At 44.7% G+C, this 12,097-nt stretch overlaps 1 protein-coding gene across 3 annotated transcripts in view; it reads right to left on the reverse strand.

Moving 5' to 3' along the window:
• PTPN11 (protein tyrosine phosphatase non-receptor type 11) overlaps positions 1–12,097 on the reverse strand; it is a 79,631-nt gene that overhangs the window by 40,912 nt on the left and 26,622 nt on the right. For 2 of the 3 annotated variants that reach the window (XM_070399833.1, XM_070399832.1), the window contains exons 7-10: positions 6,554–6,650; positions 5,657–5,736; positions 5,381–5,539; positions 1,062–1,194 (exon numbers count right to left, since the gene is read on the reverse strand). In XM_070399833.1, coding sequence (XP_070255934.1) covers positions 1,062–1,194; positions 5,381–5,539; positions 5,657–5,736; positions 6,554–6,650 — 469 coding nt within the window. The remainder of the gene's footprint in view (positions 1–1,061; positions 1,195–5,380; positions 5,540–5,656; positions 5,737–6,553; positions 6,651–12,097) is intronic. The other variant, XM_070399834.1, reaches the window with a different exon arrangement.

Raw genomic sequence — 12,097 nt, forward strand, 5'->3', positions numbered from 1 at the left:
TACCAGACACCTTCCTAGCACTCCAATCTGCACGTGTTCACTCGGCTGAGAACAGTCACAGGTTCTATGACAACTAATAAATAAAGTTCACACTTCTCAACATAGTGCTAAGACTCAGCCCGACTTGGTCCCAACCTGTCTCAACACAAGTTTATCCCCTAGATTCCCAAGTGCCTTCATTCCCCATAAACCCCACTTTCCTGCAGTTTGCACTTCAGCGCCGTGGCTCACAATGGCACCTCCGTCTAGGAATTCATCTCGCACGGAATCCCCATCCTTAAGGGCCCAACCTCTTCTGAGACTGTCTCCCCGGTGCCCTAGCTGGAAGGAAGCCCAGCCTTGGCAACACCATGGCACTTCAGATGTGTGGGATGGCCTGTGTCTGCTCTAGAGCACGGCTACTTGTATATGTGGCTTCTTGCTGCTATGTGGTCACAATTCCTTAGAGACAAAGACTGTTTCATTCAGCTTTGTATCCCCAAAGGCCTTGAATAAGAAAGCCCCTCTCTAACCGTACAATTAAATAAATCCAAACCTAACCATGCTTTCTAAAGTTAGTCAGTCCAGGGACAAACCTGAACTATATGCAGTTAAAATCTGATGCCGTGAAATTTGATCACTAAATAGGCCTCAGGACCTTTGCACTTGCTGCTCCCTGTGCTTGGGACCCTCTTCTCTGAACTCTGGATTCCAGACTCCTCCACCTCCAGGTCTCAGCTCAAGTGACACTCCCTCAGAGAAGCCCTCCCTGTGTACTCCATGTCAAGTAGCCACTCACTCTATAGCATGCCATCCTGTGCCTTCGCAGTCAGCACAATCAGAAAACTTAGTTGCTCATTTAAATTTTAAACTTCTATCTCTAGGCTCTGGGAGAGCAAAGGCTATAGGTCTTGTCTGCAATGTACCAGCAGTGCCTCGAGAGTACCTGGCACATAGAAGGCATCCAACAAATGGCTGCTGAACCAGTGAGGGAATGAATGGATGAATGATTGTAACTGCATGACCCTGGGGTGCATATCATAAACAGTTCCCAAAGTCTCTAAAATACGACAATATACTTACTTGTCCAACCTTTGACAGTTTAAGTTCTCTTAACGTATAGTCATGAGCGGCGCTTTCTTTGACGTTCCTAACACGCATGACCCCATATTCTTTCAGAGCAAACTCATCAGGCCAGTATTTGACACATTTACTCTGGAAGGGAACAGATATAAAAAAGACAGTTAATATCTGTGAACCAGCAGAAAGCAAATGTCCAAGTTTTGCTTAACAACCACTAGTCTGGAGAATGGCCTTTCCATCATTGAACTGTTGGATTTCCAAAGAAGAGGAAAGAAGAGTTCAAAGTAGAAAGCAGGGACTTGGAGAACCAGGGAGGAGGGGGAAGAAAAGGCCATGTGTGCAGAGTTGTCCCATCCAACACTCAGGTCAAAGGATAGTCTATGCTTGTTTATTTAATTCTAAAGAATCAAAGATGTGCCCAGCCGGGGCGGCTTAGCGGTTGAACATCAACCTATGAACCAGAAGGTCACGGTTCCATTCCCAGTCAGGTCATATGCCTGGGTTGTGGGCTCAATCCCCAATGTGAGGCATGCAGGAGGCAGCCGATCAATGAATCTCTCTCATCATTGATGTTTCTATCTCTCTCTCCCTCTCTGAAACCAATAAAAATATATTTAAAAAAAAAAAAAAAAGACTCAAAGATGCAAAGAGAGGAAATGCCAGGTTGAGGGTGCTGTCTAGCAACCACTGAGATTTGAATTCTAGAGACCTGCCAGCCGCTCCGCAGGGGAAGCAAGCAAGGACTCTGGAGGTGGATGAGCTGCCCAACAAGCCAGACCGTCTGGTTCATCTCCACCCCTGCGTAGGCGGGCTCTGCGCCTTATCTAACCCAAGTGTGAATACCTCCAGCACAGCAAGGCAGCCGCTGGGGTTTTGAACCAGATGCTTTTTCTATATCCAGACCCATTTGCTACCTACTGCACACGTCACCTTCGCTTAACTGGGTGCCTGGGAATGCCAAGCCTGCAAGAGCTGCTGGCTTCAGAGCAGGCAGATGGGAAAATATAGCACCAAGAAACGATCCTTGCTGCCAAAGAGGAAGACACTCCGCTCCATGAGAGACGGGTCTGCATATATGTGATGACGTGCCCTGAGTAAAGAATGATGTTGTGTTTTGGGGTCTTTTTTTCTGGGCAGGGTCACCGATGCCACTTCCTTTCCACAACCGGACACAAATATCAGCCAAAGACAATTTCCTTGTATTTTAGGAAGATGGAGAAATTCCCAGTTATAAAAATGGACGTAACAGAGCAGCTGCAGACTAGCCCCCACAGTCAATGGTCAATTACAGAAAAGAAAAACATGGTAGGAGGAACATTCAACAGAATTTAATGGATGGTGCCACTTTTTTGCTTGGCACAGCTTGGGGTCATTGATTTATCATTATTTTGAATTCGGCTTTCCCTCCAGTGTTTTATAGATCCAAATACCCTGTGACAGATTTAATACAATTTTCCCCAAATGAACACCTTTAATATTAATTGTACTCAAGGCTGTTACTGGCTAATCAATTTGAGGACTGCTGTCGCTCAAGAGAACACAAAATTAAATCGTAACTCTAAAAACATTTTGTCTCACTTTAAACAGCTGGGAAGTACTACAGCCCACTTCCCACTTTTCTAAACTCTGATGTACACCTTGACACAAAATCTCTAAACTGTGAGGGCTAACACTTCAGTCTTGAAATTCAAGCCCAGGGATCCAAAGGAATCCAGTCTGGCTTTTATTCTGTTCGGGGAGCAGAGAGCGGGGATGATGCTGAGAGAGCAGGGTGTCAGGAGGCCTGTGGAGAGAATAAATGCCCTCATGTCACCCTCTCCACCCACGAAGTGAAGGGGAAGAATGGGAAGGCAGGCGCGGGCTGGGATGAAGAAGTGAGGAGGAGGCAGTGATCGGGCCCAGTGTCTGCTGTAGGAGCCTCTGGCAGCTCATCTGAAAGAGACAATACTGATCTTTCTGAAGGGACACAAGCATCCTGTCTTTACACCCTCAAGTCCTGTGAGAAACAGATGGCTTCCTATAACTCTCATCGGGCAACACATAGGAAACAGGTTCAAGGGGGTTCAGCTTTCCTTTCCATTCTGAGGGCAGGTGACACTCACCTGAAGCGGAAACTATGAAGACGCCTTAACTTGTCCATTAATTCAAGAACAGCTAATGTTACTGCAGGAGACCTTTGTTTCACAAAGACCAGATCGGGCCTCAAAGATCTTCAGACGCGTATCAACCACTAGTACAACAATGAAAATCTTATCCAATCACACTGCCCTTCACAACTACAAGAAAATTACAGTAAGAGGGCTAAAATCCAAAATCGCCCATCTGTCTTATGTTTAACTTACAGGTATGACTGCTACATTCCATGCAGCTTTTACAGAAGCCAAATCAAGTATGTCTAAAAACACACTTTGCCCAGAACACAAACACAGAACTTTTCCAAACTAAGAAAGCTGCGTGGACAGACTGGCTTTGGATAACACACAGCTATCACTCAATGAGATCTGTCTGCTTCTCTGTAAGGGTGGATGTTACAATTTCTGAACACCTGAAGTGTCCTGAAGAGTGTGGGGAGATGGCTGCTAGGCAAGCACAGCTGGGGAGAGTGCACACTGGGAAACCACTCTGGAAGGCAGTTTGGCAGAACCTACATAAATTTTCAACATGCACACCCTATGACCTAGCAATTCCTGACATCTATCCTAGAGAAACCCTTGCCACATAGACACAGAAGCAAGAATAAGACTGTTCACTTCAGCACTATTTAGAAAAATTGAACACTTACATGCCCAGCACATGATGGTTAAATAAATTATGATAAATATACACCATGAAATATCATGCAATTTATATGAGACAGAAGTTAGAACATGTATTTAGTGGGAGAAATACCCAAGATGCACAATAAAGTTACAGTATGAAAGCACTTTTTCATATAGTATTTTTCAGAAAATAGTACTATATACTTCATAGGTACATGTATGTAGGTAAAGGCATATATATGTAAATATAGGTATGTAATGCCGAAAGCAATGCCTTTAATACCTATACATATGCAAACGCCAAGAAGAGTGTAGAATAATACACATCAAACAGGGTTTATGTTGGAGGAGGGGACTAGAGTGGATGGACAAGGGATGGTGATAAAGGCAACTTTATCAATAACTGTGCTTGAATATTTATTTGAATGTATTGTTCGGGTCATTCAAATTACTTTCTAAATGCTTAAAAGTCATGAACAGTAAGTTTATGTGACCAGGGAAATCACTGTTGGTTTACTAGTATTCTAATCACCTGAAAACACCAGGCAGGCCCTCCTTACACTCCCTTTTCAACCACTGTTTCTGGATATACTGGAGTAAACGGCTGGATTTGCCCTCCCACCTTAAACAACTGAAAAACCAGAAAAATGAAATAATGTGTAATAGGATTAGTAATAAGAACATTAAAAGTTATTATAAATGTATTCTATGTGTTCAAAGGTATAGGGGATGATGCACATGTAAAAAAGAAGATAACTGCCCTAGCCGGTTTGGCTCAGTGGATAGAGCATCGGCCTGCGGACTGAAAGGTCCCGGGTTCGATTCCGGTCAAGGGCATGTACCTTGGTTGCAGGCACATCCCCAGTGGGAGGTGTGCAGGAGGCAGCTGATCGATGTTTCTCTCTCATCGATGATTCTAACTCTCTATCTCTCTCCCTTCCTCTCTGTAGAAAAATCAATTAAAATATATATTTTTTTAAAAAAAGAAGATATTATGCCGAAACCGGTTTGGCTCAGTGGATAGAGCGTAGGCTTGCGGACTGAAAGGTCCCAGGTTCCGGTCAAGGGCATGTAATTGGGTTGCGGGCACATCCCCAGTAGGGGGTATGCAGGAGGCAGCTGATCGATATTTCTCTCTCATCGATGTTTCTAACTCTCTATCTCTCTCCTTTCCTCTCTGTAAAAAATCAATAAAATATATTTTAAAAAAATAAATAAAAAAAGAAGATATTAAAAAGACCTTAATAAAACTTCTAGCGGTGAAATGGACAATATCTGAATGAAAAATACACACTGAACAGGGCTAACAGATTACACACTGTGGTGTTGGAAAAAGCACCACACATGTAAATCTACAGATCCAAGAAGCTCAATGAACCCCAAGCAGAAGAAACCTAAAGAAAACTATACCAAGGCACATCATCATCAAATTTCCTCAACGTCCTTTTTTCCAGAGGGTCGGTTAGCTTCAGCTTGACTTGTTTATTCAAGTCTTAACATGGTCAACCTGACGTGAGCAATCATTTTAAAATATTTTATCAGAAAAGTATTCAATATACCTTTCCTCTCTCCACTTCTTTCGTTGTCATGACAATCACTCGGGAGTTCTCTTGAAACACCATGCGCCAAAAGTCATTCACCGTATTTTGCAGACAGCCTTGTGTGGCAATATAACTCTTTTTGGGCTTTGAATTGTTGCACTTGGTTTCAAATTCAGGCTAGAAAATTTAAGAAGAAAATCCATCCAACATTTGAAAGTTGCTTTTAGGACAGAAGAAAGGATTTAAAATAAAAAATATGTATGGTCAGAAGACGCTGTGAAGAGCTAAGTTTACCATGATAATATTGGCATTGATGTAGTCGGACACAGGCTCGTTGGGGTCACCGTCATGGAGAACAACCCTGGTATGATCGACTGGAAGAAAAAGACCACAGTCACCAAAGCACTCAGACCTCTTCAGGACAAACCTGTTCAAATCCGTTCATCCTCAACACAGTCCAAGTTGTGTTCATTTAATGATAAAACCACATTAAAAAATTAAATCCTAAATTAGCATAACAATAATCTGAGCACCACACTTTGCCTTTCTTTAAGAGAATAAAGTCACAATGCCATTTTCCTGGTTTTGGTAATATACTATGGACATATAGGATTTACCACTGGAAGTGCCATTTCTGGGACCCTCGTCCAAGGCCTCCATCCTTCTGGGCCTCTTTTTCCCATGGTTCCCCATGGGCTCCACCTGACAGCATCTGGGTCTAATGAGCTGCGCCTTCTGAGCCAAGTGCAGGTATGCACCCGAATCTCCAGTCTCACGAGCTAGTGGCATCAGGGAGCAGAGCGAAGAGCCCTCGAAGGAGCTTGTCAGTCCCCAGGTGAAGGAACAGCCTCAGAAGAAGGTGTACCTTTCCCAAGACCCAGGAGCCAGGTACCACAGAGCAAGGACACAAGCCCGGGACCCCAGAGGGCTCCTGGTGTGGCCTGACACTGGGAGATCATCGCTCTCAGGCAAACAGATTAATCAAAAGAAGAAACCAACTACACTCAAAGCCTCCGCATGGCATTTCACTCAGTAATCAGCACGCAGGAACTCCGTGAATGAGGCCAGCAGTCCCTGTCCCAGTGGTTTATTTTGGAAACGGCTCACAATTAAAAGAGGCTAAGGCCTTGGATCTGCTGCAAATCAAAATCTGCAAGAGTGACGATGACTGAGCAGAATACTGATACTTACAGGGCAGGATGTTTTTATATCTGTTTTTGTTTTTATTTTCTTGCCTCTGGCCCTCTTTTCGGCTATAGAGAAGTTTGCACTCCTGTTGCTGTAGTGTCTAGAGAGAAGCAAAAGTAAATATTATTATGCGTCAAAAGCTTTAAAAAAAAAAAAGCTTGGCTTGGTTTCTGCTTTAAGGAATTTATCCCAGGAAATGTTCACAGTCCTGAGCAATAACTGTAAGAATGCTCATGTTAACACTGTACCAACAGTGGCAAAAACACCAGAAACAACATAAATGGCCAATGGAAACAGCTGCCTAAATAACACTATTGTTCATTCATACAAAAGAACCTTCTGCACCATTTAAAAGATGTTCTTGGAGACTACTTCGTGCCTTGGAAAAGAATCAGAGTAAGTGTTAAGTGAAACGAAGCTCCACCTTGCAAAACTGTGTATGACGGAAGCCATATGTTTTGCACTCACATGTAAGATATGGCAGAAGGATTACACCAAAAAGCAATGGGGTTCTGTGTCAGATTAGTGGGGTTATGAAGGCCCTTTCTCCTACTCCTCCTTCTCCTTCTCTATTTTCTCACCTTTTTTTTCTTAAATTTTCTACAATGAATGAGTATTTATAAAAGATAAGCCTTTTAAAATAACAATTACTGAGAATAAAGAGGGTAAAGTGAACCAAATACATGCTGACAGAAGATTAGACTTGGGTGATGAGCACACAACAGAGCACACAGATGCCATATTATAAAGTTGTAGGCCTGAAATTCATGTTAGTAGCCAGTGCTACCTGAATAAATTTAATTTTTTTAAAAGAATGAAAGCCAGTGGGTACTGGTGTACAGGATACAAATAACAGATGTAACCCATGTTCTCGAGGAGCTGATGGCCCGCCTCCTTTTACCATTGTTTAATTCAGAGCAACCCTTACAGATGTCAGTTGTCAAATTTAAATACCAGAGAACCAAAGTGGTTGGGGGCTGGGCCGCAGGCATGTGAGCTTTGTGAGCAAGGCTTTGAAGACCTCCTTTGTTAGAGCCACAGGCAGCCAGCCTGCCTCTACATAGACATCCATCCCCTCATGGCCTTCCGAGCCAGACAGTGAAGAAGAAAACTCGGGGTCCTGAGGCAAGTGGTCAGGAAGGGCACCTCTGCAGGGAAGGGAGGTAGAGACCAAGGTAAAGAAAGGGACTAACAAAGGCAGCCACAGCGGGACTGGAACTGGACCCATCAGAAGAGGGAATGTGCCCTAGCCGGTTTTGCTCAGTGGATAGAGTGTCGGCCTGAGGACTGAAGGGTGCTGGGTTTGATTCTGCTCAAGGGCACATGCCTGGGTTGCAGGCTCAATCCCCAGTAAGGAGTGTGCAGGAGGCAGCCGATCAATGATTCTCTTTCATCACTGATGTTTCTCTCTCTCCCTCTCCCTTCCTCTCTGAAATCAATAAAAATATATAAAAGAAGAAGAAGAAAAGGAGGAGGAGGAGGAGGAGGAGGAGGGGATGTGGGGAAGTGGAAAGAAGGTGCAGCTGCAGGACAGACAGGAGGGTGGATAAGCCAGGCTGAAGCATTTTCAAGGGGTAGGTTTCATTCTCAAAATGACAAAAAGTGCCTCTTCGGGGGACCGTCAGTTTCAAACAAACCTAATCTGTAACAGGAAAGCACGAAAGTGAAAGGGCAAATCAAGAAAGTGAAAGGCAGACTAAAAAGAAGAGGAAAAATATATATAACTTATATATATTATGTATAGACATACTTTGTATATGTGGTATGTATATATACTTTTATATACATGTTATAAATATATATATACTTTATATATACATAATATAAATAAATGCCAAAATGGTTTCTCCTTAAAGATTTCTACAAAAGTGCCAGAGTCAATATTTCATAACACAGCAGCCCTGTTATTTCCATCTCATTTATCTGAATTTCACAGACAGGTATGAAAGTCAGGAGTTTAAATTGCCATTTAACTCTCATTTTCAAAATGCAATATTCAGCCGTGACACCGGGCAAATAACAAAAGTGTTTAGCTAGCTGGAACCTGGGCAGAAGTAAAATACAATGTGAGCAGAACTGTGACAACGAAACGGCTATTCAAAAATCTTAAATGAGTGCAGATTAATTAAAGCCATCTGCCGTCTTCAAGCCAGCATTTCCTCTGAACAGGGAGCCAGTCTTACTGAGCAGTATTTGCCATGTTATTAGGAAGGAGGTTCAATCTTGATTTTTGAACATTAAAGTGAAGTCCAAAAAGTCCAAATACTATGAATCAACGAAGAAAAACACCTCCAACAAAAGCTAAACAAATCTGACAGCAAAGCAAAGACTACTCACTTAGGAAACAAACCTCACGTGACACGTCACTGGCGGAGGGCGCATGGCCAGAGCAGTCTCTACAAAAGGTGCGTTTCATCCAGGCCCTCTCTGTTTAATCACCTTCCCTCTCTCCCTCTGCCTTCAAGGTCAAGTCCAAGCTTTCAGAACAACTCACAAGGCCTTCTCTTCTGAGCTCATGGAGGCCTGCCTCTAACCTCAGCTTTTACTTCACTAACTTACTAGCCTGTCTGTATCTCAGGTTCCTCCAGTGTAGAGTGAGGATAATCCTAATTCCTTACCCCACAGAGCTGGTGGAAGAGTGACATGAGATTACTTTGTGAAGTGCAGAAACGGGCCTGGCATACAAGGAAGCACATTAGCCGGGTCAGTGTGGCTCAGTGGTTGAGCATCAACCCATGAACCAAGAAGTCAAGGTTCAATTCCCAATTTGGGCACATGTCCGGGTTGCAGGCTCAATCTCCAGTAGGAGGCGTGCAGGAGGCAGCCGATGGATGATGTTTCTATCTCATCCATGTTTCTCTCTCTCTCTACCTCCCTTCCTCTCTCTCTAAAAATCAATTAATTTTTTTTTTTTTTAAAGCACATCCCTAGCTGGTTTGGCTCAGTGGATAGAGTGTCGGTCTGAGGACCCGAACGGTCCAGGGTTCAATTCCAGTTAAGGGCACATACCTCAGTTGCAGGCTCCCCCCCAGCACGGCCCCTGGTCGGGGCTCGTACAGAAGGCAACCAATTGATGTGTTTCTCTCACATCGATATTTCTCTCTGTCTTTCCCTCTCTCTTCCACTCTAAAAATCAATGGAGCCCTGGCCGGCTTGGCTCAGTGGATAGAGCGTCAGCCTGCAGACTGAAGGGTCCTGGGTTCGATTCCAGTCAGGCCCATTCCCAGGTTGTGGGCTCGATCCCCAGTGGGGGTGTGCAGGAGGCAGCCAGTCAATGGTTCTCTCTCATCATTGATGTTTCGCTCTCTCTTTCCTTCTCCCTTCCTCTCTGAAATCAATAAAAATACCTTTAAATAAAATAAAACAAAATAAATCAATGGGTGAGGATTTAAAAAGAAGAAGAAGAAAAGGAAAGGACAGGCAGAGCCCCTGTCCCTGTGCTTGGGAGCACAGTCAGGTGCTATCTGGCAGCTGTCTGCGATTAATAAGGATTAGCAATGGGTCTCCCCCCAGCTCATTCCTCAGTGCCCATCAGCCCATTCTCATGTGTCCTTGCCTGAACACATTTCATTTCCCACAGAGAAAGGCTGTCATCCATCTACAGCCAGGCTGACAATAAAAAGAACTCAGAAGTTGTGAGTTTCCAAGCTCTGCTCTGAGGCTCCAACAGCCATGAGATCATCAGCAACCCCTGCTGAGGGTGCTTCCTCCACAGCACCAGGCTGAGGGCTGGGAGAGGCAGAAGAAGGCCCAGCAAGCCCTGCCCCCAGGAGGTTACATTCCTTTCCTGGTTTATCTTCCACAGCCTCCTTCTCCCCAGCAGCCCGTGGGGCACCAAAAGCTGAGAAGGACTGTGTCTCCATCAAAGATAAGGCTGGGAGAGGAGCAAAAAAGGCCTGTGTAAAGCTGAGACACAAGCTCCAGACACCCTGTTTCCCCAGCAATACAGCTCAGGGGTTTGCACCAAAGATGAACCCTCAAAAGGGCCCGAGGCCAGTTCCAGTCACCTGATTGCATGAGTCAAAGCAGATCTGGAGACAATGCATTGCATCAGACTATTAAACCTTTAAAGGCATCAAGAGAAAATCAAGACCCTAATCCAAGTTGTACATGTGGGAGATCCCAGCAGCACGACTGCCTGTGGATGCGACAAGTACTCACTGTGCAGAACCGTCCCCCACATTTAGGGCCAGTGAACAGCCCTGCTCCCCACCCGTGGCCCCCAAAACGCCAGTAGCGACTCCCCCAGTCACTGCGATGACCAAAAAGAGACCCCTATAGCCCTGGCCAGTTTAGCTCAGTGGATAGAGCATTGGCCAGCAGACTGAAGGGGCCCAGGTTCAATTCATGTCAAGGGCACATGCCTCCGTTGCAGGTTCAATCCCCAGCCTTGGTTGGGGCTTGTGTGGGAGGCAACTAATCAACGTGTTTCTCTTACATCGATGTTTCTCTGTCTCTCCCCCTCCCTTCCACTCTCTCTAAAAATCAATGGGAAATATCCTTGGGTGAGGATTAACAAAAAAAATACGTAAGTAAAGAGGGAAGGAGCTAAGAAGAAATGGAGGGCACAGCACAAGTCCACTCGATGAGGAAGACAGGACAATGGCAGAGGCACAAAGTACAAGGTCCTTTAAAGGCAAAGGGAAAAAGTGACGTGGAAATGTGAAAGCACCTTTGGTTCTTAAATCTCTGCAAAGATGCCAAGGAGAGCCAGCAAATAAAAACAATTCTAAAGAGGAAAACATGACACTGGAGGGGCTGAGAGAGAGAGAGAGAGAAAGAGAGAGACCAAAGGAAATAAAGGCATTTCTCCAGACTGAAGCTTTTGGAATAAAACCTCTAACCGCTGCAATGCTCTGCCCACAGGAAGGCAGCAGCCCTTCTATGAGCTACGGGGAGCCTGGTCTAGATGGAAAATCCTGGGTACAGCTCATGCCCGCCATCCTGGAGTATTTTAAGCCCAAGGCTGCAGCCTGGCTGGGACTGTTGTTCACTGTGGCACTGATTAGTCACAAGGGGAAGATTTTCCACTAGGGATCATCAAAAAGAAAGCTTATTCTAGACACAGCTTTGGGGTGCACTTAAAGTCCTGTTTCCATAAAACCTAACCATCTCGAAGGAGAAATTATAGCTCCCCTGAGCAGGATGTGATCACTTTTAAAGAAATCAAACTGGACTGTGGGCTTGGAGACAGGCGCGAGCTCCTCCTAGAGACGCGCCGGTCAGCTGAGCTGCTGGTGGAATCAGGACATCTGTGTGGCTGTCAGTGAAATGACTGTAATGCCTGTGCAAACTGAAAACAGCTTCGGACCATGAGAGAGAAGGGTTTGCATAACCCAAAGAAGGCTGGGATTTAAAAACAAATCAAATTGCTAACGAAACAAGCTTTAAAGTGTGGGGGCGGCGGGGGGGGGGGGGGGGGGGGGGGCCACGGGGGACACACTCCACTTAAAAAGTGTCGTGTGGGGTTTATGTGTGTGTGTATTGTGTTTGTATGTTTGTTTGGTTTTGGGGTTTTTTAATATATTTTTATTGATTTCAGAGAGG

The sequence above is a fragment of the Myotis yumanensis genome, unplaced genomic scaffold (assembly GCF_028538775.1).
Source record: "Myotis yumanensis isolate MYYU_CA2020_CCGP unplaced genomic scaffold, mMyoYum1.0.hap1 SCAF_19, whole genome shotgun sequence".
Taxonomy (NCBI): domain Eukaryota; kingdom Metazoa; phylum Chordata; class Mammalia; order Chiroptera; family Vespertilionidae; genus Myotis; species Myotis yumanensis.